Source organism: Oreochromis niloticus, linkage group LG22, assembly GCF_001858045.2.
Source record: "Oreochromis niloticus isolate F11D_XX linkage group LG22, O_niloticus_UMD_NMBU, whole genome shotgun sequence".
NCBI lineage: Eukaryota > Metazoa > Chordata > Actinopteri > Cichliformes > Cichlidae > Oreochromis > Oreochromis niloticus.
Genome location: NC_031985.2, coordinates 2,487,012 through 2,514,779, shown reverse-complemented (window position 1 = coordinate 2,514,779; position 27,768 = coordinate 2,487,012). Strand labels below are relative to the sequence as shown.

The 27,768-nt window shown below is 41.9% G+C and overlaps 1 protein-coding gene across 1 annotated transcript in view; it reads left to right on the top strand.

Moving 5' to 3' along the window:
- The window catches only part of LOC100709923 (venom phosphodiesterase 1), a 54,745-nt gene extending 29,736 nt beyond the window's left edge, over positions 1–25,009 (top strand). Inside the window, exons 20-26 of the mRNA XM_013266403.3 lie at positions 977–1,022; positions 1,504–1,658; positions 3,113–3,248; positions 9,896–9,973; positions 19,413–19,545; positions 22,919–23,075; positions 24,624–25,009. Of these exons, the coding sequence (XP_013121857.2) occupies positions 977–1,022; positions 1,504–1,658; positions 3,113–3,248; positions 9,896–9,973; positions 19,413–19,545; positions 22,919–23,075; positions 24,624–24,797 (879 nt within the window). The 3' untranslated portion in view covers positions 24,798–25,009. The remainder of the gene's footprint in view (positions 1–976; positions 1,023–1,503; positions 1,659–3,112; positions 3,249–9,895; positions 9,974–19,412; positions 19,546–22,918; positions 23,076–24,623) is intronic.
- The last annotated feature ends 2,759 nt before the right edge of the window (positions 25,010–27,768 follow it).

The window sequence follows — 27,768 nt, the reverse complement described above, 5'->3', positions numbered from 1 at the left end:
GAGGTGCAAATGCCAAATCATCCACCAAGTTAGTTGGTGAGACTCAAATAACCTTCTGCACAAAAAAGCTGTGACTAAAGGGAGGATTTCTGGATCAGTGATCAAACTAGAAGTCATGCTGGACTCTCACCAGCTGGAACCTCAATGCTGCTGACTAAGCATCTGCAGAGCATATTTAAAAAATATTAGCTTAGAACAACTAAAAGCTGCTACTGTTTGGAAAGAGCTATGACAAGTGTTTGGAAAAAGTAAGAAATGGAATCTCAGCAGTCATATGGTGGAAAAATCTTTGGGTTTTACAAGAAACCAGCAATGACATCACAGTCGTGCTCTTCAAGTTTGGGTGGCAAGGCAGCTCCAGTCGAGTAAAGATGTGTTTTCAGACGGGATTTGAAAATGTCAAGTGTTGGAGAAATCCTACTTTGAAGAGGCAGACTGCTCCAAAGTTTAGCAGTCACAAAGGTCTGTTCTCCTCTGTGTTTCAATCTGCTTCTAGGAACAACCAGATGCAATTTATCAGCTGACCTAGGAGTTGTACTATTTTATGTTAAAAGATCAGAGAGGTACAAGGGAGCTGATCCATTTAAGACTTACGAGCCGGGCTGCAGCATTCTGAACAAGCTGAAGACGAGAGAGCAGAGCCTGGCTGATACCAAAATAAAGATTACTACAGTCAGGGCCCTCAGCTGGAAGAAGCTGGCTTAACAACAGATCAACATGTCCATCACAAAGATACTAGAAATGTCTAATTGCTGCAATTTGCAACTGTCAACAGCTCAGTGTACTGATTATGTACAAATGTACAAATTGTGTAAAGTGCTTTGAGTGGTCAGATAGAGCAGAAAAGCATTATATAAGAACCAATCCCTTTATCATGACTTCATTTGAATCTTTTTTCCCTTCCAATCATGTCAAAGTAGAAAAAAGTGTAGCAGCATTACAGCTTAGACTAAATAAAAATGTTGTCTTCCCTCAGGTTGAAACTAATATCAACAAACGACTGAATCTGAGTGCAGAGGAGGGTGAGACATTTCTACTCGCTCCTGACTCCACGATTCTCTGCTATTCTCTACTTTAAACATCTTTTTTTCTGGATTTTTGATTTACATTACAATTTTTTAAAGGGAGAGCTGATCAAACTAATCACATTGGCATGTTTTGCTCTTTCAGAAATGCCTCCACATTTTCTGCCTTGTTGAATTTCCATGCATCTCAATAGTGTCTGTGAAGGTTCTCGGTCACCCAGGTCATTGTAATCTAAGCAGCTTGGAAAGAAAAGTGTCTGGACTTGAAAGTTTCTCGAAAACATAAAGGACTTAAAGAAGTCCAGGAGCTTTTCTTTCCAAGCTCCTTAATTTCAATTCTGATTTCTCCAAAAACAAAATCCCCTAACTGACTGGAAAAGGATAATAACAGAAAAACACATATTAATGAAAATGCCCTTACTGGTGTGGACATCATGAAGACAATTATTCTAAAAATGAGAGGACATTTCTTTTTCAGCATCCACTGCAGAAAAGAAGCATGCACTTTTTGGTCGACCTCGGATGCTTCAACCTGACCAAAGTTATTGCATCCTCTACCAGGAGGGATTCATCAGCGCCTACAGCCACAAAGCCCTGATGCCCCTGTGGAGCTCCTTCACCATCGACAACCCTGTAAGCCCATTGACCGGTGATAGGATGTAATGTTTTGGGTTGTTTTGTTTTGTTTTGTTTTGTTTTTTTTTGGGGGGGGCAGTTGCCTAATCACAAGTTTTGGCTTCAGATTGATATAAAAGTAAAGTTCTGGTAATGTGAAGACACAGAGATAATCAGTAGCTCTATAAAACTGCATCGATTTGGAAATATCTTATATGACAAAAAAGAATTACTGACTCATCGTCTTGATGCATGCTCAATCATCTAGATAAGTAAAACCCACAAGGTTGATTCTGTTCATCTGGACGAAATGTTATCAATGGGAGAAACATTTCGTCACTCATCCAAGAAGTCACTTGGATGAGTGACGAAACTTTTCTCCCACAAAACGCTACGTCCAGATGAACAGATTCAACTTTTGGAGATTTACTGACTCACAGTGAATAAGAATTATGCAGTTTCCATATGAATTATGGATGGTGTGAAAGTATGAGAAAAGTATGAACTTGCAGCATTCAAAATTTCCGATGCAAGCACTTGTATTGGATTCAATACAAGGGGGTTTTAGAGGAAGTGTGTCTGATTATTTTTTCCCATCTGTTCACTTTTGTAGAATGAAAATCTGGATCTACGAGTAAAACACTCACCATTTTAGAATTATGATTATTAAGATTTTAGCTGATGTTTCTAAAATGTGAAACTGCCCTAAATTAAATATTTAATTTGTTAACATGTGAACTATTGAGCAGTTAGTTATGAACAAGTGCTAAGTGCACACTATTAGTCCTCTAAAGTCATCTGAGTTTAAGTATGTATTTACCATCTCAACACAAAATTTGGCAGGTAACTATTTATTAGTTATTACTCAATGACAAATTATAATGAGAAAGCAATAATCATCACAGCCTTTACCTATCAGGTTATAAGGTGTGAATCACATTGTTTTAAGTGTTATTGCTTATTTTGTTTGGATATATTTCTTACCTTAAAACAAAAAGGGCAAAGACACATCTTGAAAGATTTAAATGCATTTAAAATATGAAGTCAACTAATGCAATATTCAAGAAACGCGACATCACTGCAGTAATTGTAATCAATAACAGATGCAGAGGTGCCTTTTGGGCTTCACATATAAATACAGACTGCTACAAAATTATACACTATAGAAACAATACAAAATGTATAATGTAAATAGAAAATTAAACAGTGAAAATCATCACCTTAAAAGTGATGAGTGATGAAACAACAGTAGAAATGCAGTGAGGATGAAGTTTGTGGGTCACTTTGTGGTTGTACTCCCTGTGCTGGATTTGCTATAAAAGACTGAAGCAGCAAAGTGTGTGTGATAACCAGTTTTCAGATATGAGTTTTATTTTTCCTTTGGCAGAAATATTTAAAAATGACTGTTAAAAATTATTGTTTGAAATGAAATTGTAATTGAAATGACTAAAGCATGTTTCATATTCTTGTAGAATAACCTGGACCCATTGCCTCCAGTCACACCAGATTGTTTGCGGGCAGATGCGAGAATTTCAGCATCTCAGAGTCCCAGATGTGATCAGTACACTGCTGCTGGAAACCTGCGTTCAGCCTTCTTGTACCCACCCAGTACGTATCTAGCCTCACAAAAATCCAAACTGACAAACGACCACACTAACTGACCTTCAGTCAACCTGGAGTCAGTGTTGAGGGACCACATGAGTACACGCAAAGTCACTACCACAGTGATGTTCTGTCTGAACGTTTCCTCATGGATCTATAATAAGATGGGCATTCCCGTAGCAGTTACACTCACTTTCCCACACTCCCCTACACTTAGTTCCCCACAAATGTGTCTATAGACCATTTTTCAAACTCATCTAAACTTGGACACGATGATCGAACAAACACTGAGATCAAGAGTGAGTCAGTGTTTGGACAGAGACACTACGGATCCAGGCACGTAATCCTGATAGCAATACTCAATACAATACTTTTTTGTAAGAGCATGTCTAACTATGGAAGCAACATTAGCATCTGGATCCTGTTCTACAAACCAGGTTCAACAAAGTCTGAGTCTAACCATAAAACTTGAGTTGATTAACTCAAGGTTTAAGAATTCAATTCAATTCAATTCAATTCAATTTTATTTATATAGCGCCAAATCACAACAGAAGTCGCCTCAAGGCGCTTTATATTCGGGGGATCCTGGAATCTCTTGGAAATCACCTGGGATCCTGGGGTTCCTGGAAAGGCTGACACAGTGCTCACCGTGAGTGATGACTGGAACCAACAACAATGAAGTCTATAGACCATTTTAATGCTATTATCACGTGTGAGTGAGAAATGTGTCACCGTAGACTGCGATGTGCAGATGAAAGAAAGCAACTGTGGAATACACAAGTTAAGCATTTATAGGGCACTCATTAAAATACATGCAAATTCTAAATTATTATGGGAGCAGCACTTTACCTGTGTGACTTTTTCTAAATTTTTCATTTCATGAAGGCACCATATATGGTTCTTGGCCCATTTAGGGCTTACATTTTTGTAAGTGTGTACATATTAGAAGTATATTAAAAATATAGGGAAAACACAAACTTAAAAAAACATTTATGAACTGTTACTGACACTGTTACATTTCTGACACTGGCGCAAATATAATACATATATTAAAGTGTAGCCCTTTGTACTTACAGTGCTCATGTTACTTAGCTAAGCTACTGTAACATGGTGATGATGTCCAATAAGATAATGCGGGTAAACATTTATACTTGTCATCAAATATTTAAGTTCATCTAAGTTAATCCATCAAACTGAGCATGTGTACGCACGTTATACAAGTTGTGCTATTCTGCGGCATGGCACTTGATTGGCTGCATTCCATAAAAGAGCGGAGTTATCAGGATCGGCTGTGTGCCTGGCAGGAATAGGACCAAAAAAGAGAGGCTTTCTGAGGGTTAGAGATTTAAAACAAACAAATCAACACATTTTACAATTTCTAGTCTGAAAATGTCTAGAAATGGTTTAAACTGAATTACTGTATAGTGATACAGAAAACTGTGGCAATATACTGTTTCCTATGTTTGTGCTACATTTATGATAATGTGTACTTTTTAGAAATAACACAAGTAGATCTCACTAGATGCATTTGCTGCATGTCTAAAAATTTACTTACTTTTAGTTGCTCTACAGTTTTTAGGTGAACTGGATATATAAGCACCATTTTTATGCAACAAATTTCACTCATTTCTAGAAATCCAACACAAACAATATTCATCTCAGCATTTAAAACAACTGCTGAACTATACAAACCATCAACGTGTCTTTTAGACCCCATTCCTACAAAACTGCTCAAAGACAGTGAAACAAACTGTCTTTGAGCAGGGACTGCTTAAATATGATCAACCTATCTCTAATAATCGGCTATGTACCACAGGCCTTCAAGGTGGCTGTAGTTAAACCTTTACTTAAAAAGCATCTCTAGACCCAGCAGTCTTAGCTAATTATAGGCCAATCTCCAACCTTCCTTTCATATCAAACATCCTTGAAAGAGTAGTTGTCAAACAGCTAACAGATCATCTGCAGAGGAATGGCTTATTTGAAGAGTTTCAGTCAGGTTTCAGAGCTCATCACAGCACAGAAACAGCTTTAGTGAAGGTTACAAATGATCTTCTTATGGCCTCTGACAGTGGACTCATCTCTGTGCTTGTCCTGCTAGACCTCAGTGCAGCGTTCGATACTGTTGATCATAATATCCTATTAGAGCGATTAGAACATGCTGTAGGTATTACAGGGAGTTTTTCCTTCACAATGTCGCCAACGTGCTTGCTCATAGGGGTTATATTATTGTTGGGTTTTTCTCTGTATGTAATATTGTAGGGTCTACCTTACAATATAAAGCGCCTTGAGGCGACTGTTGTTGTGACTTGGCGCTATATAAATAACTTTGAATTGAGCTGAATATAATTTCATCAACTTACCACAGTTTTGATGTAATGACCGCAAGTATGGGACTAGGTGGTAGTGAAAAACACAATTTCCCATATTCTGGAAAAACACTGACGTATGAAATACTCTAGGCCATCACTGATTGGTCAGATACAATAATGTCACTGTCTGAGAAATCCATGAGGTTTTACAACCTGACAGTGAGTCCTGGGGTGGCCTCATACACTCTGATTAGAAAGTTTTTCATTTCATGACATTTTTTGAGCAGTGTAGGTTTATTTAAACAGTGATCCCTTCAGTTATATATGCTAAATGTTTTAGTGCAGGGTAGTTGGTGGAGAACCTGACAAAAGCCTTACAGTCCATAGATGCAGACTTAAAAAGATGCAGCCTATTATTTTTATTGGAAGTGGATAATAAATCTGCAGTGTCCAATGATCGTTTACTCTGCTGTTACACCAGTAACACATTGATTATACACGTGGTCAAGTTAAATATAAAAAATAAGAGAAGACATAAAAACTTCTGGAAATTAATGTGATCTCATATGTGCTTTCATGCTGCAAAGATCATACGATAGTTGATAGATAGATAGTTGTCGATACAATGTAGCTCAGGCGGCAGAGCCCTAACAAGCTAAATACTAATGAGATGGTTGGTGATTCCAGTCTGCATGTCCAAGATAGTGAAGTTGTTCCCAGTAATTTTTGAGGTTATCTAACAGAGAGAAGAAGGATACTGTACTCATAAATGTAGACTGAATAGTGTAGTTACATCTTCCAACAGCTTGATGCACCTTCATACTCAAGGTAGGAGGCATCAGACCTATGTTTTATCATCGGGGAAGGAAAACCCAAAGGATAGAGACAGCACTCACCTGTCGCTAACACATGAAAACGTGTATAAACATGCTTATTTATTCAGAATATTGTCAGAATTACTTATTGCTACAAGGTTAGACATGTGACCCTCCCATCTCCAGACGGTTGACATGAGCTGGTTTGACAACAACAGCTGTTTGAAAGCCAACATTATTCCAGCTAATGCTATGTTCTAAAAACCACACGTTCGCTCTGATAAACAGTTTGATTACATTCTGACATCCTGTGAGAATCTGTTAGATCCATTTCAAAGAAAGTTGAAGTGGCTCTAATGTGGGGTAACAGTAAAACTGCAGAGCTTACAGACAGAATTGTGGGATTAAAGAAAAAAGAATTCAGTTGACTGCAGTCTGCAGCCTACTGGTTAAAATCTTGATATTGATGACATTCAACATTGAGGTTACATCAGATAAGGTTTAAAGTTCTCCACACTGTGGAAACACCTTACAATCTTCTGTGTGGAGTTTGCATGTTCTCCCCATGTTTGTGTGAGTTCTCTCCTGGTACTCCAGCTTCCTCCCACAGTCCAAAGACATGCAGTCAGTGGGGTTAGGTTATTTGGTGACTAGAAATTTCCCATAGGTGTGAATGTGAGTGTCAATGGTTGTTCGTTTCTCTCTGTTGGCCCTGCAACAGACTCGGGGCCACTAGTCTGCTGCCTCTCACCAAATCCTCCTGAGGATCAAAGAAAAAAGAATCTTCCCATTGAACTTCTTTGTGATTTCCTTCCTCTTTGGAGATTAAAGAGGCCACCCAAACACATGCGATATCAATGGAGAGCCCAGGATATCTTCTATTTAGTACATCGGGACTTGGTAGGGTGGCTCAAATAAGTCAAAAGATGTCGACCAAAAACAAGTGTCCATTAAACAGGACATAAATGAATAGGCTGGTTCTCAGAAGGATATGACAGCTAGCATAGGCTCCAAAACAGGAAGCCAGTAAAGCATGCGAACCCAGCACTAACGGGAGGAAAACAGGCTGATGAAGCAACAGGCAAAAATTTAAAGAAATTATTTTTTGTCTAGTCTTACTTCCACCTACCAACCAGATGTACTTCTCTGTCCAGCTGAGTGTAGCAGGAAGAGGCCATTGTTTATCTCATGAATTTCAGGCAAACAGTATCTGATACAATGCGTGACAACTTGGCACACCTGTACTGAATTAATAATTGTTTAACTGCTCTAACAATGGCAGAGACGGTGACTCTTCCATCCTTATCATCATTCTCTGCAGGCCAGAGAATAGCTGTTTTATTATAGAATATAGAATAAGTGTTTTATTCGAGTGATGAAAGATGCAGATCTTCATCTGAATCAGGTGTGTTTTGTTCTTAATGTTTGCACAAAAGATCTGCATCACTTGCATCAGAAACATCTTTACCAATATATTTAGTGAAATATGAAACTTTACATTTAGAGTTTGCAATATGTTTAGACTCCTTTTCCTCTCCTTTGCCCAGACTTTGGTTGCATGGAGGTAAGCAGTCAAAGTGAATGCAGAGCTGTCATTCTTCAGGAGACTGAACTATTTACAATACAGCAAAAACTCAAAATGCCAACAAACTTTATTAAAAGTGATAACAAAAGGAGCTGAAACAATGACATGGAACTATTTAGCTTTATTGTTTTGTTCTAATTGGCCCAAGAACACAGTCCACAAACATTAGTTAGGTCAATGTGACCTTCACAGATAGACAGAAAAAAAAACAGACAGTGGCTTCAGTGGAAACTACATGAGTTATCCATTTCCAGAGCCAGAAGCATTGAATTCTGTAAAACAGTGGTTCTCAAACTTTTCGCAAAATATATGGTTCTTGAAGTACCACCCTTATGACGGACATTAAAGTACAGTAGTACAGGCCTATTTAATACCACATACAATTTACACAAGACAGTTTTCTGAATGTTGAATGAATCTTGGATGTTATTTATTTTAACTGTCATAAACAGGATGTGACATGGGATAATAATAACAACTGTACTGCATTAAAACATTCACAGCAGGTGGGTTATCCGGTCTTTAAGTGATGATGTGATGAACCCTGCTTGCGGGTCCAAACTACTCTGCGTTTATTAAGGCTGTTGTGTTTTTAACATGTTTTAATGTTTTGTATCTTTTTCTATTTAATCTGAACAAATACCTAAAAACAGTCAGTGATCACTGTCGGCCTCTCTCGGTCTTATTACCACTGTTCATTTTAAAGCTCAGTTTGAAAACGTTATGATGTAACTACAGCCCAGCCCATGAATGACTAACCTGGTATTGTGGATGGATTATCTCAGTTGTTCTCCTGACTGAAGTTTGGTCCGTTTACAGCATCCTGCCATGCGATTGCATTTGTCCCTAACCATCAGGAACCCTCACGTTAACTTTTATCGAGTGGAAAAAAGTTAGCGTTCATCCTCCAGCTTCACTGTGTTTATGTTATGCTAACATAGCTGTGTCACTAGCCACCATGTAGCACATCATTATATACCAGCTAGCCCAACTTCAGTAACCCTACAAACGTCACTGCTGTTTAGTTTCCTGTCATTTATGTCGAAAGTGATAGCAGAGCTGTACGTTTTAACTTTTCAGAAATCCTTCAATCAGAATATAGTATATGTATTTAATCTTAAAAAAAATTGGGGGAGACTTCCCGCATACCACTAGAGGGAGCCCACGCACCACCAGTGGTACACGTACCACAGTTTGAGAACCACTGCTGTAAAATATCAATAAATGGCGGCAGAGAAAATGCATTGGGTGAATCATAGAAGCATGAAACCTCAAACATTTGCAGGGTAAACTGTTTTTTTTAGTCAGAATAAGTGACTTGGTTTGAATTTTCCTTTGAACAAAGGATATTTTGCAAACTCAGAAGGAGCAAAAGGAAGTCAGAAAATCTATGAGAAATAAAAATGCCTCCATAAACATGCATTAGCAGATGTGGCTGCCTTGCAACAACATGGTGGCTATAGTGAAGTGCAATTCAGCAAAGTACCAAAATGCAGCCTGGTTCCAGCTGTAAGTATACTTTATTCTACTGAGCTGTGAGTGAAGGTGGATAGTGCTGAATGTGTAGGCTTGCTAATCAAATCTGTTAAAATCACTTTAAAAACATTGGTGTCTTTCCCCCAAAATGTCATATTATACTTCTAATGTACACAGGACAACTTAAGATTATCACGATTTCACTATTTGGTAAACATGATAATTCATGTTATTACAGAAAGGCAAGAAAAATATTAAGAACACTTACCTACATCTTTTTGAGAATTGGTAGCTGTGTGAAACTGTAGTGAACCTCATGTTGTTTTACATGCATCACATTCTCCAGGGATTCCTATTTAAGACTGTCTTAATTATATGTCACTCTCATTTATAATGTCTATGATGTGGTACTGCCTCTCACCATCTGCTACGGTCTAAAAGTAATTATTTCTTATTGTGTTTTTGCAGATTTTAATACAACGGTGGACCAGCAGTATGATGCTTTACTGATGAGTAATGTGGTACCAATGTACCCTGAGTTTAAGAGTAAGTGCAACGTTAAATGTTACTGAAAAAGCTGTAATGCACAATATTATTGGGGGTTATAAAGAAAATGTTTGGCTGTGTAGCAGGCAGGGTTGGACGGCAGGATCTGGAAACAAAAGTTAAAAAACACAACAAAAAAACAACTTTATTGCTGAACTTGAAATTACTGCAAAATAATGCAGATCAAAAAGACATGGAAGGGAAGTTAACAAAATCTTCTAAGGTCAAAGGAGTTTGCAAAGAAAAGCGTCTGGACTTCTTTGAGTTGCTTGAAGACGTTTCACCTCTCATCCGAGAAGCTTCTTCAGTTCTAAGGTCAAATGGCCGAGAGTCCCAGATTTAAACCCAGTGGGAGTATCCCCCCAAGGAGGGACAAAGGACCCCCTGGTGATCCTCTAATCACATGCGCCAAGGTGTGAAAGCGGGTGTGGGACCTAATCAGCCAGGGTTTCAGGTGAGCTCATTGTGAAACCTGGCCCCACCTTGTCATGTGAATTCCTGAGGTCAGATGGCCCAGGATGTGAGTGGGCGTTAAGGCGTCTGGGGAGGGAACTCAAAACTGGATTATAGATGGCAGACAGTTGGTGTCGTAAACCACCGCCTCTGTTCAAAGATGGTCGCTCACAGTGGACATAGATGGCCTCTTTCACTCCTCTTTCAAACCATCTGTCCTCTCTGTCCAATATGTGAACATTGGCATCCTCGAAAGAGTGACCTTTGTCCTTAAGATGCAGATGGACTGCTGAGTCTTGTCCCGTGGAGGTGGCTCTTCTATGTTGTGCCATGCGCTTGTGAAGTGGCTGTTTGGTCTCTCCGATGTAGAGGTCCGGGCATTCCTCACTGCACTGTACAGCATACACCACGTTGTTCAGTCTGTGTTTTGGAGTTTTGTCTTTCGGGTGAACCAGTTTGTGTCTGAGTGTGTTGCTGGGTCTGAAGTACACTGGGATGTCGTGCTTGGAGAAAACTCTCCTGAGTTTCTCTGATACACCGGCTACATAGGGGATGACAACGTTGTTGCGTCTGTCTTTCTTATCCTCCCTCGCTGGTGTCTGATCTTCTTTTCTGTGCCTCTTTGCTGACTTTATGAACGCCCAGTTAGGATAACCACATGTTTTCAGTGCTTCCTTTACATGTGTGTGTTCCTTCTTTTTCCCTTCAGGCTTAGAGGGAACAAGTTCTGCCCGGTGGTGTAGGGTCCTAATTACTCCAAGTTTGTGTTCCAGAGGGTGATGGGAGTCAAAGAGGAGGTACTGGTCCGTGTGTGTGGGCTTCCGGTAAACTTCGATGTTGAGGTTGCCATTCTCTTCAATGTGCACAGCGCAGTCCAGGAAAGGCAAACAGTTATCCTTTGTGTCTTCCCTGGTGAACTTGATGTTTTTATCCACAGCGTTAATGTGCGCAGTGAAGGATTCCACTTCTTGTGTCTTGATTTTGACCCAGGTGTCGTCTACATATCTGTACCAGTGGCTGGGTACTCTCCCTTTAAAAGAGCCAAGAGCCTTTCTTTCCACTTCCTCCATGTAAAGGTTGGCTACAATAGGTGACACAGGGGAGCCCATGGCACAGCCATGTTTTTGTCTGTAGAAGCCTTCGTTGTATTTGAAGTATGTTGTGGTAAGGCAGAGGTCTAACAGTGTGCAGATGTGATCGGGTGTGAAGTTGGTCCTGTCTTCCAAGGAGCTGTCTTCTTGTAGTCGTTTTCTGACAGTCTCCACTGCTTCCGTGGTGGGTATGCAAGTGAAGAGAGAGACTACATCAAAGGACACCATGGTTTCATCTGGATCCAGGGTAAGTTTCTGGACCTTGTCGGTGAAGTCGGTGGAGTTCTTGATGTGGTGTGGGGTGTTCCCCACGAGAGGTGCCAGGATGGTAGCAAGGTGTTTCACAATGTTATAAGTGGCTGAGTTTATGCTACTGACTATGGGTCTGAGTGGGACCCCTTCCTTGTGGATCTTAGGAAGTCCATAAATGCAGGGTATGGCATCCCCTGGATAAAGGCGGTGATATTTGAGGCGGTCATTGATTTTGTCCTTTTCAAGGTCTTGAAGGCAAGCTATAACTTTCTTTTTGTAGCTGCTTGTGGGGTCTCGTTTTAAAGCTTCGTAGGTGTTGTTGTCACTGAGGAGAGTAGTGATCTTTGTGTGGTAATCTGTTGTGTTTAGGACCACAGTGCACCTTCCCTTATCCGCTGGTAATATAGTGATGTTGTGGTCTTTGCTCAGGGAAGCGACGGCCTTCTTTTCTTGTAGTGTGAGGTTAGACGGAGGGACTTTGGCACTGGAGAGGGTGGCTGAGACTTTCATCCTGATTTGCTCTGCTTCGGTCTGTGATAATTTATTAATCCGTATGGCGGTTTCTGTGGCTGTGATGAGGTCCACTATGGGCAACTGTTGCGGAGAAATGGCGAAATTGAGTCCTTTGGCTAAAACCTTCTTTTCAGGGTCAGTGAGATTCCGGTCTGAAAAGTTCTTTACCCATTTCTCCCGACTGTCTTCAGGTGTGTGTTCTTCTCTGAGTTGTGAGGTTTCAGACTGAGGAGTGTGGGTTTTTGAAAGCAAGGTGTGAAATTTCCTGCGTTGTCTTTCTTTTCCTTGAGAGTGTTGGGCCCGCTGAGCCTTGTCCACTACTCTCCTCAGTGACAACAACACCTACGAAGCTTTAAAACGAGACCCTACAAGCAGCTACAAAAAGAAAGTTATAGCTTGCCTTCAAGACCTTGAAAAGGACAAAATCATTGACCGCCTCAAATATCACCGCCTTTATCCAGGGGATGCCATACCCTGCATTTATGGACTTCCTAAGATCCACAAGGAAGGGGTCCCACTCAGACCCATAGTCAGTAGCATAAACTCAGCCACTTATAACATTGTGAAACACCTTGCTACCATCCTGGCACCTCTCGTGGGGAACACCCCACACCACATCAAGAACTCCACCGACTTCACCGACAAGGTCCAGAAACTTACCCTGGATCCAGATGAAACCATGGTGTCCTTTGATGTAGTCTCTCTCTTCACTTGCATACCCACCACGGAGGCAGTGGAGACTGTCAGAAAACGACTACAAGAAGACAGCTCCTTGGAAGACAGGACCAACTTCACACCCGATCACATCTGCACACTGTTAGACCTCTGCCTCACCACCACATACTTCAAATACAACGAAGGCTTCTACAGACAAAAACATGGCTGTGCCATGGGCTCCCCTGTGTCACCTATTGTAGCCAACCTTTACATGGAGGAAGTGGAAAGAAAGGCTCTTGGCTCTTTTAAAGGGAGAGTACCCAGCCACTGGTACAGATATGTAGACGACACCTGGGTCAAAATCAAGACACAAGAAGTGGAATCCTTCACTGTGCACATTAACGCTGTGGATAAAAACATCAAGTTCACCAGGGAAGACACAAAGGATAACTGTTTGCCTTTCCTGGACTGTGCTGTGCACATTGAAGAGAATGGCAACCTCAACATTGAAGTTTACCGGAAGCCCACACACACGGACCAGTACCTCCTCTTTGACTCCCATCACCCTCTGGAACACAAACTTGGAGTAATTAGGACCCTACACCACCGGGCAGAACTTGTTCCCTCTAAGCCTGAAGGGAAAAAGAAGGAACACACACATGTAAAGGAAGCACTGAAAACATGTGGTTATCCTAACTGGGCGTTCATAAAGTCAGCAAAGAGGCACAGAAAAGAAGATCAGACACCAGCGAGGGAGGATAAGAAAGACAGACGCAACAACGTTGTCATCCCCTATGTAGCCGGTGTATCAGAGAAACTCAGGAGAGTTTTCTCCAAGCACGACATCCCAGTGTACTTCAGACCCAGCAACACACTCAGACACAAACTGGTTCACCCGAAAGACAAAACTCCAAAACACAGACTGAACAACGTGGTGTATGCTGTACAGTGCAGTGAGGAATGCCCGGACCTCTACATTGGAGAGACCAAACAGCCACTTCACAAGCGCATGGCACAACATAGAAGAGCCACCTCCACGGGACAAGACTCAGCAGTCCATCTGCATCTAAAGGTCAAAGGTCACTCTTTCGAGGATGCCAATGTTCACATATTGGACAGAGAGGACAGATGGTTTGAAAGAGGAGTGAAAGAGGCCATCTATGTCCACTGTGAGCGACCATCTTTGAACAGAGGCGGTGGTTTACGACACCAACTGTCTGCCATCTATAATCCAGGTTTGAGTTCCCTCCCCAGACGCCTTAACGCCCACTCACATCCTGGGCCATCTGACCTCAGGAATTCACATGACAAGGTGGGGCCAGGTTTCACAATGAGCTCACCCGAAACCCCGGCTGATTAGAATAGAATAGAATAGAATAGCCTTTATTGTCATTGTACAGGGTACAACGAAATTGGAGTGCCACTCCCTTGGTGCAAAAATACAATAATAAATATAAATGTAGAATATAAAAGGTACATTAAAACAAACAATAGTAAGTACAATATATACAGGATAGCAGCATTAATATAATGACAGTATGGATAGCAGCATAATAAATGACGGTGACAGTATGGTGTAGCTAAGCAGTTTCAATTGTTTTTATGCTTATTTACTACGGTGATAGCTCTGGGAAAGAAGCTATCCCGGAATCTGTTTGTCCTGGTTTTATGTGACCTGTATCGTCGGCCTGACGGTAATAGTTCAAACACTTGATTGCTGGGGTGAGAATGGTCCTTGATGATATTGCCAGCTCTGCTGAGGTACCGAGAGTTTGCAATGACCTCCAGGCTGGGCAGAGAGCAGCCAGTGATCTTCTGGGCTGTGTTGATGACCCTCTGCAGTGCTTTCCTGTCTGCAACTGAGCACCCTGCATACCATGTTGTTATGCCGTACGTTAGGATGCTCTCTATGGTGGCTCTGTAGAATGTCACCAGCAGCCTCTCCTCCAGGTTGTTCCTCCTGAGCACTCTCAGAAAGTGGAGACGCTGCTGGGCCTTTTTTACCACCGCCGTGGTATTTGCAGTCCAGGAGAGATCATCAGAGATCTGCACGCCCAGAAACCTCATGGAGTGTACCCTCTCCACACAGCTCCCGTGAATGTACAGTGGGGCCGGGTCTGCTCTGCCCTTCCTGAAGTCGAAGATAAGTTCTTTAGTTTTCGTGGTGTTCAGTTGGAGGTTATTAACTGAACACCACTCAGTCAGTCTGTTGACCTCATCTCTGTAGTCCGACTCATCCCCCCTTGAGATGAGTCCAACCACGGTGGTGTCATCCGCAAACTTTAAGATGGTGTTTGAGAGATGGGTAGGGGAGCAGTCGGATGTGTAGAGCGTAAACAGGAGGGGACTCAGAACACATCCTTGTGGAGACCCGGTGCTGAGTGTGATGGTGCTGGACAGGTGGGGGCCGAGTCTGACAGACTGAGGTCTATTTGTCAGGAAGTCCTTAATCCAGAGGCAGATGGGGGTGGAGAGTCCCAGGTGAGACAGTTTCTGGACCAGGATCTCCGGGATGATGTGATTGAATGCTGAGCTGAAGTCCAGGAACAGCATTCTCACATAGCTTCCTCTGTACTCCAGGTGACTCAGCGCAGTGTGGAGCGCTATGGTGATAGCGTCCTCGGTGGATCGATTTGTCCTGTAGGCAAATTGGTGGGGGTCCAACGTGGGAGGCAGACTGGCCCTGATGTGCTGACAGACCAGTCTCTCAAAGCACTTCATCACTACAGGTGTAAGTGCAACAGGCCTGTAATCATTTGGGCTGACCACAGCTGTCTTTTTGGCGATGGGGATGATGGTGGAGGTTTTGAGGCAGGGCGGGACGGTGTTTAATGACAAAGAAAGGTTGAAGATTTTAGTGAAGACTCCGGTCAGTTCGTCAGCACATGCTCTGAGAACCTTTCCACGTATTCCATCAGGACCTGCCGCCTTCCTGGGATTCACTGACCTTAGAGCACACCTCACTTGATGCTCCCTAAGTGTTAGTGTGCCGGTGCTGGGGGCGGGTGGAAGTGGTGTGACAGCTGAGGGTCTGGTCGTCTCAAAGCGGGCGAAGAAACGATTTAGATCCTCAGCCAGCGAGGCATCAATCCTAGATGTCGCCTGGTTATTGCTTCTGTAGTTGGTAATGTGATTAATCCCCTGCCACATTTTTCTGGGGTCATTGTCAGCAAAGTGATCTTCAATCCTCCTCCTATAGGCAGCCTTAGCTTTCCTGATGCCTCTACTCAGGTCTGCCCTGGCCGCCCTGTACGCAGCCCTGTCCCCTGACTTGAAGGCAGTGTTGCGGCTTTTTAGGAGGGATTGCACTTCGCTATTCATCCAGGGTTTTTGATTTGGAAACACCCTGACCCTTTTGTTGATGGTGACATTATCAACACAGTTCCTGATGTAGGAGAGTACAGTGTCCGTGTACTCCTGGAGGTTGTGGCTGGAGAGTAAATCCCATACAGTAGATGAGAAGCAGTCCTGCAGTTGAGAGAGGGCTCCTTCAGGCCAGGTTTTTATTGTCTTTGTCTGGGGCTTTGTTTTTCTCAGCAGGGGGTGTAGGTGGGGTGAGGGACATGCAGAGGTGGTCAGATCCAGCCAGGTGGGGGAGGGGTGTCGCTCTGAAAGCATGCCTGATGTTTGAATAGACACGATCCAAAGTGTGTTCACCTCTTGTAGCAAAGTCCACAAACTGGACAAATTTAGGAAGCACAGTCTTTAGGCACGCTTTGTTAAAGTCGCCGGCGACAATAAAAACCCCATCGGGGTGGGCAAGCTGTTGTTTGTTAATGGTGTTAAGCAAGAGGCTGAGAGCCGTGCCAACGTTCGCATCCGGCGGTATGTAAACAGCTATCACAATAACTACAGTAAACTCCCTCGGGATGTAAAAAGGTCTGCACGAGACTGCCAGAACCTCCAGATCAGGAGAACAGTGTGTGTGAATGATCCTGCTGTTACAACACCACTCGTTATGCACGTAAACACATAGCCCCCCTCCTCTGCTTTTACCTGAGTTGCTGTTTCTGTCGTGCCGGTGTAGCGTGCGGCCTGCTAACTCAACTGCAGCGTCGGGAATCAGCGGGTGAAGCCACGACTCCGTAATAAGAATAATGCTGCAGTTACGTGCAAAGCTCGTGGTGGCTATCTGTAGCTCCAATTCGTCTAATTTGTCGGTGATAGATCTGGCGTTCGACAGGAAAAGGCTCGGAAGTGCTGGCCGGTGTGGTTGTTTGCGTAGCCTAGCATCTGAGCCCGACCGGCATCCCCTCTTCTGCTTTCTCTCCCTCCGTCGCCTTCTACGCTTGCTGGGATTAGGTCCCACACCCGCTTTCACACCTTGGCGCATGTGATTAGAGGATCACCAGGGGGTCCTTTGTCCCTCCTTGGGGGGATACTCCCACTGGGTTTAAATCTGGGACTCTCGGCCATCTGACCTTAGAACTGAAGAAGCTTCTCGGATGAGAGGTGAAACGTCTTCAAGCAACTCAAAGAAGTCCAGACGCTTTTCTTTGCAAACTCCTTTGACTACGATGACCTGGATGACTGAGAACCTTCACAGACAAAATCTTCTAAGGACCCTCTGGCTCAGGTTGAGGCAGCAGCGTGGAAGACAGAGTGCCGCTGTTCTGACTCAGGCAACAGAACAGTCAGAAAGCATTTTATCACGGGCCATCTCTGGGACACCGGACAATGTTTGATTTGGGGTCTGCAAGACACAGCGCTCTGATAGTTTTGTTATTGTTCATCTCAGTCTCCAAAACCTCCCTCTTGTCTCAGGAACAAAAAACAGAGTCTTTTAAGTCTCTGGAGTCGGAAACCAAAGTCTCTGCTTTAATCTCTTCTGCCTCATAGACAGCACGAAAGAAACAATTATTTTTATTCAGCCTTTAACGAGATCTTGTGTAGCTGCACATGAAGTCCTGGAAATCAATAAAAATCTTCTAAGAGGACAGACAAACAGAGTATAGACTGTACGGGTTCACAGCTGGGGATCATTACAGACGATAAGACAAACGAACAAACGCGCAAGTTACAAGGAGGAAACAGAACACCAAAACACAAACTTGACACAAAGACATGAAGACAGCACGCAGAGAGAACAGACAGACACACAGTGTTGGGGAGTAATGGAATACATGTACCGCAGTTATGTATTTAAAATATGAGTAACTGTATTCAGTTACAGTTACCATTTAAAAAGGTGGTATTCAGAATACAGTTACTTTGTTGAAATAAATGGATTACACGGCGGTATTTTCCTGTTGTCCTCTCTAGTTTTGGTAATTCCACGCTGGTGGAAACCCAAACAAAACACGCATTAAGAGGCTTTAATGCCTGGGGCTCAATCTTGCACCAATGTCACCTCTACTAATGACGTGAAGAAATATTTTTAAAAATGATTCAAAAAATGATTTAATATGAAGGCAATAGGCAGAGTGTTACAGGCCCTAAATGTAGCCTCGTGGGCAGTGTAGTCCGTGCTGCAGGGGGAATGGACTGCCATACCCGTTATGTGTCTGTGAGCGAGGGAGGGAGAGAAAGGAGAGCGGAAAAGTGCGAGTTGTCACCGAGTAGAAACGGGAGCTGGAAGCATGTAAATATAATAATAACCACTGCAGCCAAACAGAGTGCCTGACGAGCCCAGCTGTAAGTAAGCTATTAAGACTCGACTGCACACTGTGTTCCTGTTTTCCTCCGAAACAATGAGTTCTGTTGGAGCCTTTCAACGCCTCTCTCTGTCTCTCGCTAGCAAAGTTGACCCAGACAACAAAGTAAAGCTAGTTTTCAGCTACATGAACCCGACGTATTAGCCAGAGGTCCCTTTACTACGGTTCGGAGCCGCGGACCTGTTTTCTATACGCACGGAATAGTTTTCTATACGAGATCGCTGCAAAAAGTGCAGCCTTACCTAATGTCCACCTACTGTTACTCATTTATATTAAGATTGAAACAGCTAGTTGGTATTGGTATGGAGAAAAAAAGCTTGATAATATATTAAGTAATCCAAAGTATTCACAATACGTTACGTTACGAAATGTATTTTGTAACGTAATCCGTTACGTTATTCAATCAGAGTAACGTAACAGAATACGTTACAAAATACATTTTGGGGCATGTATTCTGTAATCTGTAGTGCTAACCTTCCCAACACTGCAGACACAAACATACGGCTGAGGTAACAAAACAGGATAAATATATATTACATAAAACCAAGACCCTTGGATACATCTAGAATGTAACCACAGTAAATTAACTTAGATTACAAGCTGACTGCTGGAGGAAGTAATAATGACAAAGGAAAATAGCAATCTTTAAATATTGCAAAAAAAACCAACCCCAAAACAAAGACATAAGTCATCCAAAAACAAACCAATAAACAAAAAACAAAAACAAAAGAAAATCTCACAACGACCGAGACTAAGAAAAAATTACATTTTCTCCTTTTGTGCCTTCGGTTCAGTTCTCTATCTTCTCTTCTTTTTCAGAGATCTGGGACTACTTCCACAACACTTTGCTTAAGAAATATGCCTCCATTTATAACGGCATAAATGTGGTAATGGGTCCAGTGTTTGATTACAACTATGACGGACAATTTGACACCCCGGATCAGATCCAGCAGTAAGTTTTATTTCTAGTCGAATGATAATATTTTCATTTGAACATTTGAGCTTTACAGAAAGACACGTCTTGATTTTTAAAAATTATTTATCCTTCTTTTATCAGAAAATTCCATCAATATAGACTGAGTTGTGATTGAACTGAATGGAAGGCAAATAGCTTAATGCTTCTTAGGAAAAAGACAGAAACCAACTGGCCTTGTGCTAATCCACACCATCCATTCCTAATCAGTAGTGGTGCTTGTGTATGTAAGTCCTGTGTTGTCTGTGCTGTGTGTCTCCTCCATGTTCCTGGATTATACTGGAACTTGTTAAACTCTTCGGCTCTAGCTTCTTAGTTCCTTGTTCTCTGTTTCCAAGTTTAGTTTCCAGTTGTTATGCTCTGTTTCCTGTATTTTGGCGTCCGAGTTTTCACAGTTCAATAAAAGCTGCCTCTTTTAGTTCATCCCTCTGCGTTCCAAGTCGTGCGTTTGGGTCCTACGTTCTGCCTGCCACAGCACAAACATGACAATTTGTATTGAAACTAAACGTTATTATAGCGCTGTTTTTGATCTAGAAAGGAACTAAATAAGAGATTAGCAATATGAACACAATGTGTGTGTGTGTGTCTGTGAGTCTCCACAGCACACAAGTGACTTGTAGTCACATGTTGTGATAGTACACACTATGCAATCTTTACAACCAGAAATGCACCTGGTTCATTTCCACCTATTCATTTTTGTGTATGTGTCTACACAGCACATGAGGGACATGTTGTCACAGAGTGTTTTGTGCAAATGAATTTTGCACATTTTTACAGGTCATGCTTGTCTTGACATCATCAGATGGTTTGCAGACCTGTCACCTCCTTCTCTTCCGCCCAGCATAGACCTAGAAAGAAGAGGACGGTGACTACTATGTTTTTTGCTGATCCCAAGACACACGAAACATACTCTCACACAGACACACACACACATACTTACCTCACGCACTGGTGTACTAGGTAAAGTCCTCTCCTGGATCTCCCTCACTGTAGCTGCAGCAGCTGGGGTCCTTGGTGTGTGCTGCCTCCGTTGTATATGTGGTACCACAAGCGCCTTCCCCAGCTCCTCGAGGAAGATGCGCCTCTTTTACAGCTTTGACACGTTCCACTCAGGAAAGCTCTCCGTCCAAATGACAAATGCGTTGTAGGCAGATACATGAATCATGTTGTAAAAGATGACCAATGGCTGGCGTGCAGTCATTCGATTGGTGCTGTAGGACCCTGTGACTTTGTCGAAGTTGTCCATCCCCCTTTGGTGGCATTGTAGACTATGTGGTTCTGTTGGCTTCATCAGGTGATGGCCTCCAGCTCACCTTGGAACGGTTTGCAGCCAAGTGTGAAGCAGCGGGAATGAGGATCAGCACCTCCAAATCTGAGGCCATGGTTCTCAGCCGGAAAAGGGTGGAGTGCCCACTCCGGGTCGGGGATGAGTTCCTGCCCCAAGTGGAGGAGTTCAAGTATCTCGGGGTCTTGTTGGCGAGTGATGGGAGAAGGGAGCCGGAGATCGACAGACGGATTGGTGCTGCGGCTGCAGTGATGCGGACGCTGCACAGGTCCGTCGTGGTGAAGAGGGAGCTGAGTGTAAAAGTGAAGCTCTCAATTTACCGGTCGATCTACGTCCCTACCCTCACCTATGGCCACGAGCTGTGGGTAGTGACCGAAGGAACGAGATCGCGGATACAAGCGGCGGAAATGAGCTTCCTCCGAAGGGTGGCTGGCCTCTCCCTTAGAGATAGGGTGAGAAGTTCGGCCATCCGGGAGGGGCTCAGAGTAGAGCCGCTGCTCCTCCACATCGAAAGGAGCCAGCTGAGGTGGTTCGGGCATCTGACAAGGATGCCTCCGGGGCGCCTCCTGGGTGAGGTGTTCCGGGCATGTCCCACCGGGAGGAGGCCCCGGGGCAGACCCAGGACACGCTGGAGAGATTATATCTCTCGACTGGCCTGGGAATGATTTGGTGTTCCCCCGGATAAGCTGGAGGAGGTGGCTGGGGGGAGGGAGGTCTGGGCTTCTCTGCTTAGGCTGCTGCCCCCGCGACCTGGCCCCGGATAAAGCGGATGAAGATGGATGGATGGATGTTTCAAATGCAGTAAAACTAAAGTCACATAACAATGAAATAAAGTCTCAATGTTAGTTTTTCTTCTTTGTTTCCAAATAGCTGAACAGCTGGAATCAAAGATACTTAAATAAAATATTTTAAATGTTCCTGTAATGCTCTCGGCGTGGGTCTTACCTGATAAACCTGGTAATGAATGAACTGTATTTTACAGTGGTGATGCTGTGACACAGTAATTTCCCTTGCAGACTCAAAAAATAGGCTCCAGCAACTTTTACCAATGTTTACGTGTTAATTGAAAGGCAGGCAAAAGCAAGTAGTAACTGAAAGGGATGAGTGGTTTCAACAGAGGGAGACAACCATCAGCTCTGCCAGTGAAGAGCGATACTGTTAACTGAGGTCCATGTGAGAAGAATCAGTGATTGTTGTTCTTGACTGCAACAGTCTTATTTGTTGGAAGCACACGGAAAAACTTTGGAGGAATGTGAATTTCCAAATGGGAATCCAGATAGAGAATCTGCAATTAAGAAGTGAACAAATAAGTCCTTTCCTTCCAAGGAAAACACACCGGAGCTGGTAATAGCAGCCAGATGATCCCACGGTCCTCCGGTTAGATGAGTTCCACACAAGCAGGGTTCCAAGATGAAATCCATACTCGCAACTGGAGAGGTCAGAGACAATATCAGTTAGAGACTGAAGAGCACTAATATAAGCAGGTAACAAAGGAGGCCTGACAATCACCATGTGGTGATGTGATCTTGTGGAGAAGTGTGACACCACAAAATACAGACTTGTCTCCGACACCATGTAGGATGGATGTAAAAAAGACGGCTTGATAAGGAAACCACAGAGCAGAGCCTCTGCTCTGTCGGTTAACTGATCCTTGGCATTGATAACACGCTGGTAGTAAGTCAGAAGCTGGGAAAATGTTTCTTCAAACAATGTTTCTTTCCTTGCTTATGGAAAATAGGTTAAAGGAGATAAAACCTTAGGTAACTTAGGATAAAACTCCAAACATAGCGTATTTTGCAGTGGACTACACACAGTAAGCGTCTGACGACCTAATAGGTTTTCATGAAGTGGCATCATCTACTTGTTCTGCAGTAGGATTTTGTGTTTTTTGTTCATAGCTCAGGCTTGTATCTGAGACCAAGATTTCAACCGTAATTTAAATGCAATTCGGTAATCCTGTGTGACCGCCACAACAGAGCTCTTCTGTCTCACACTGCATAGATCAACAGTGACTGTTGTTATAAAATCAGCTTGATAATGACTGTGTGAATTTCTGTGGGACTCTAGGTTTCTTCCTGATACAAACATCTCCATCCCCACACACTACTTTATTGTGTTGACCAGCTGCAGAGACTCTGCTCAAAGCGTGACTTCCTGTGACAGCGAGCTGCAGACTGTGTCCTTTCTCCTGCCTCACAGAGCTGACAACCTGGAAAGTTGCAAAGTAAGTGGCCTAATGCCATTGTTTTTCAAAGATAAAACAATACCCACTTTAAGCAACCACAGCCTGAAAAATGACTGAAACTGTTTGTATTGCTCAATGTGAAACTGACTCCTAAAGATAGTCTACTCTATCTCACCCAACCCATTCAGAAGGCTCCATTGTCTTCTGTTCCCATATAGTGATAACACTTTGCTATGGCAATAAAATTCATGTTTATTGGTACGATGAGTGAATGGTTACAGCTGGTTGAAACTTAGTCACGTTTTTTTTAGTTCCCTTTTCTTTCTTGTTTCGTTCTTCTTCAATCATTTCCATTTATAAACATTTACCAGTCTTGGCCAAGATACCAGGAAAAATCAGCCTAAGTTGGCAGACAAGCTGTCGTTGGCTCCCACGTTTCCTGCTACAGGACAAAGTGTCACATTGTTTTCCATAAAATAACCTTTATATAGCACTCAATGTGTGTTTCTGTGATAAACTAAAATATAGTCACATATAAGTATATTTTTAATGTTTTGTACATGGATTTGTTATGTAAAGTGTGACATATACAGTGTTTCACATAACGTGTGCATGTGTAGGAAAGATAGAAGAATAAGAGGGTAAACTGGATTACATAAGTCAGACAAACTGTAATGTAGTGGTGTACATATTCGCCTAACGGGCAAAAGATCGGTGGTTTGAGCCTAAAATGCCTCGACGTAAAAATCTGCCTAGTGAAATATGCAGCTCTACCTTCTGAGGTGACCCCTTGAGGCGAAAGGGAAGCAGGAAGTAGCTCACATTAATCAAATATACTAAAAGAAGAAACAAGAACAAACACCTGAAAGATGTTTGATTCCAGCTGTTCAGAGTCCGAAATCAGCTCAATATCAAGAACTGGCTTAAATATTCCTTTATGCTAGTTAGCTAGCATAGCTAGCTCTCTGCTAGCTGGCTAATATGAGTTCAAGCAGGTCTTGTGCCTCAGAGGAGTGAGTGATTTTGTGATGGAGTAACATGATGTGTTACAAGCTTTTATCTCCCAAAGATAATAGAAACAATTTGTTTGTTTTACTGGCAGAAATGCTCCCAAGTTGTGTAAATGTACTTTTTACTGACAAGTCATATTCATTCGATTTATGTTGAGTTATTTTGAAAGCCCACTAGCTATGGACTATGAACACAGAACCCTACTCTAAGATTGTTGGCAACAAAGAATGACTGACTGATGAATGAAAGAACCCAGAAGTGTCCAAAGCCCTCAACCCTCTGAATAGCTTGAAAGTACTAAGTACTTTCTTTTAATTCAATACAGTAAAATAGTGTTGATGGATTACCATAATAAATTAATGAACATATAAGGTATTGTTGTCAAAGATGTCCATCGTCATCACGGCTCACTAAGCTTTAATCGACAGCTTGTATGGCTGCAAAGACACTGTGTTGATACAGTTGGTACACAACTACCGCAAACAATATTCAAAACAGTTACACTGTTCATAAACATGGTGAATGGCATCCATACAAAGTTATGATTTTAATTGTTTTGCCATTTTACTTCTACAGAGTACAGAAGCAGAATCTCAGTGGGTTGAAGATCACATGTGGTTCCACCAGGCACGGGTCAGGGACGTTGAGTGGCTCACAGGGCTGGACTTTTACCAGGGTAGCAATCGACCAGTCCCAGAGCTGCTGAGGGTGAAGACCCGCCCCACAGCAGCCATTTACAGAAAACAATAAAATAACCCACAAGCACTCCTTTAATCATGTCATGACACTGGCAGCACTGCTCTGAGGGTAAACATTCCAAGTAACCTTATTTATTTACTTTTATTTGTAATCTCTTCATTTAGTTGTCTTTTACTCCAGTTGCTATTGTGATTCATTATTCCCCAAGTTTTAAAATTCATCTTTCATCAGTTCATCAATAAATAAAGTAGAAGTTGAATGAATTAACATTGTCATTTGGTCTTCTCAAAACAGAAAAAAACATCGGTACTGATCCTAAAAGAAGAGTCATTTAGAATATACAGTATTGTATTCTCTCCTATCACCAGTGTTATCTACCCTGCAGAGATTTGGGGTTTTGTTATTGGGATAAACTGACTACATGTTCAATCTTCCAGGTGAGGAAATCCCCAAAAAGTTGGTTTTGTTGATCTGGAAGTTTTCAGTGCGAGAAACCTTCCGTTGCTCATCCAAGTGACTTGTTCTGTCTCGTGAAGCAGACTGAAAGACTCTTTTGCTCATAATTCTAGGAGGAAAGAAAATACGTCCCCAAGGTTTTTTTTCCCTGTAAAAATGGCACAAAACATAGCCAAAAATTAATAATGTGTCTCTACAAGGTAATGTCAAGGCGCCTTTTATATATAGACTTCAACACATTCCAAGTGCACATTCCAACAGTGTAGCTTCCAGTGTCTAAATATGGTCAAATATCCAGTTGCTTCAAAACTGTATCCTGTCTATTGATGGGAATACACTGTTAAAAAAAAAATTGTTGCGAAAACGTAAAAACTCAAGGCAACCCACTGCATTTACGTTTTTAGGTTCTGATGGAGAACTTATGATTTCAAATTTAGGAGAAAAGTTGCTTCAATTAATGTTTTTGTGTTTACAAGACTAATAACTGCTTTTTCTCAACTCATATTTTATCGTTCTACCAATGTAATTCCTAAAGTTTACACAACATATATTTTTTTGTTTTGCCAATCAATTTCCTAAAGTCTAGAAAAAGTATCCTTTATAGTTTTCATGAGGTGCTCCCTGTTGTATTAATGAATGTTTACACAATGTTGATTTTCAAATAACTTTATTGTGTTCAAACACAACTGCACCACTGACAATGTTTTGAGATCAGCCATTTGTAACATACTGACAACGTTCAGCCACAAATAAAGTCCTCTTCCTTTCCTTTTCGAAGAGTTCACATCCTGCCATCTGATGGTTTGATCTGTTTGTTAGTGACTATCAATCAAGATATGTTTGGTATTCTGTCTGACAATACCACACCTTTACAATTGGATGAGTAACATTTATTACACAAATTTAACTTTCATTTTCTTTTTGGAAAAGGACAATAAAATATGAGTTGAGAAAAAGCAGTTATTAGTCTTGTAAACACAAAAACATTACTTGAAGCAACTTTTCTCCTAAACTTGAAATTATAAGTTATCCATCAGAACCTAAAAACGTAAATGCAGTGGGTTGCCTTGAGTTTTTACGTTTTCGCAACAATTTTTTTTTACAGTGTAGTTTGCCAAGTTGAAAGCTTCATTACATTACATTACATTCAAATCTATTACAGTGGCTGTCCAACTTTTGTATACAATCTATGCAAAATATGAGGAATGAGACTTAAACTAATTTAGCTCACACAAACCTGATAAATGTTGAAGATTTTACTCAAGGGCTTCCATTATTTGTATGTATTTCTTCATTTTTCACAATACTGATCAGTAGGTGTATCATACTATAAGATTTACAGTCAGGTAAGTATTTTAAATTTCCACCTGATTTTACTTTCCATAATTAATGACCCACTAGGTAAACAGTCCCACTAGGCCACCTGCAGGGACCAGTTAAAGTTAAAGACGGTAAAAGCAAAGTTTCACACAGGACACCTCTGTGTTTCCTTTCTCTAAGCTCTGGGGTAGAAGCAGACATATATTTTGGAAAGCGTAAAACCCAACAAGGGTTTACATTCACTCCTTTCATGCATAGAATAAGTCATCTCAGTAACCTTTCGGGGGTGGGTCACGGTCTACCTCAACTGTTTGGAAGAGAATAGCAGAGACGGAGAAGATGAAACATTGTCTATGACTAGCACAAACCTGTAATGCTGATACCATGAAATATTCTTCCCGATAAATCCAAGTCAACAAAGAAAATTAAATAAAATTAAATATGAATTGAAGCATTTTTCATTCAGAGACAAAACCTTTGTGACACACCTCGAATACCACACATGTCCAACTTGCAATAAATTCTACAGGAAACACAACCACAGCATGCACATTTTGCTGCTGATGCGCATAACATTTTTAAATGTAAGGCTCAGGGCAAGGATGTGATTAGTGGCCTAACAACTAAATAAAGTTATTCACTGTATTTGTGGGCCAGAAACTATAAAAATGGCATTCAGGATAAAAACTCTGGAGCTTGATACCTTGCTGATGACACAGTACAGTTCTCTTGGTTTTGGATGTTTATTCACCTGCTCCATCAAAATGAAGGGGTGTTCCTACCTAACTGGCACAGTGGGTCATCCAAATTCCACTCTTCATCGGTACTGACACACGGTAATTTCCTGCTCACAGACTTATAAACTGTCCTCTGTTCTCAAAAGTACAAGGACAGTCTTCTAGTGAAGGACAGTAATGTGTGGAGGAGTTGCACACGTCAGTGGTGACAGTGACTTGAAATAACCTTTACTGGTATATCGTACATCAACAGTGACCAGCGTGCTGGTCATTATTATTATTGCCTTTGAAGCATTGCTACTGTCATCACAGTGAATTTCTCAGGAAGATGGATTACTCTACAGCTCTGCGAATGTGTGAATAAGACTGCAAGTAAAAGCAAAAGTAGTCACTGAATGACTGGTGCTGTAAAATAGCTGGTATTTCCCCATAACAAAAGCACAAGCACCTTTGAAAGAACATTACAGTGGACAGAAACAAGGTAAATGATGTCATGATGATACTGCCCT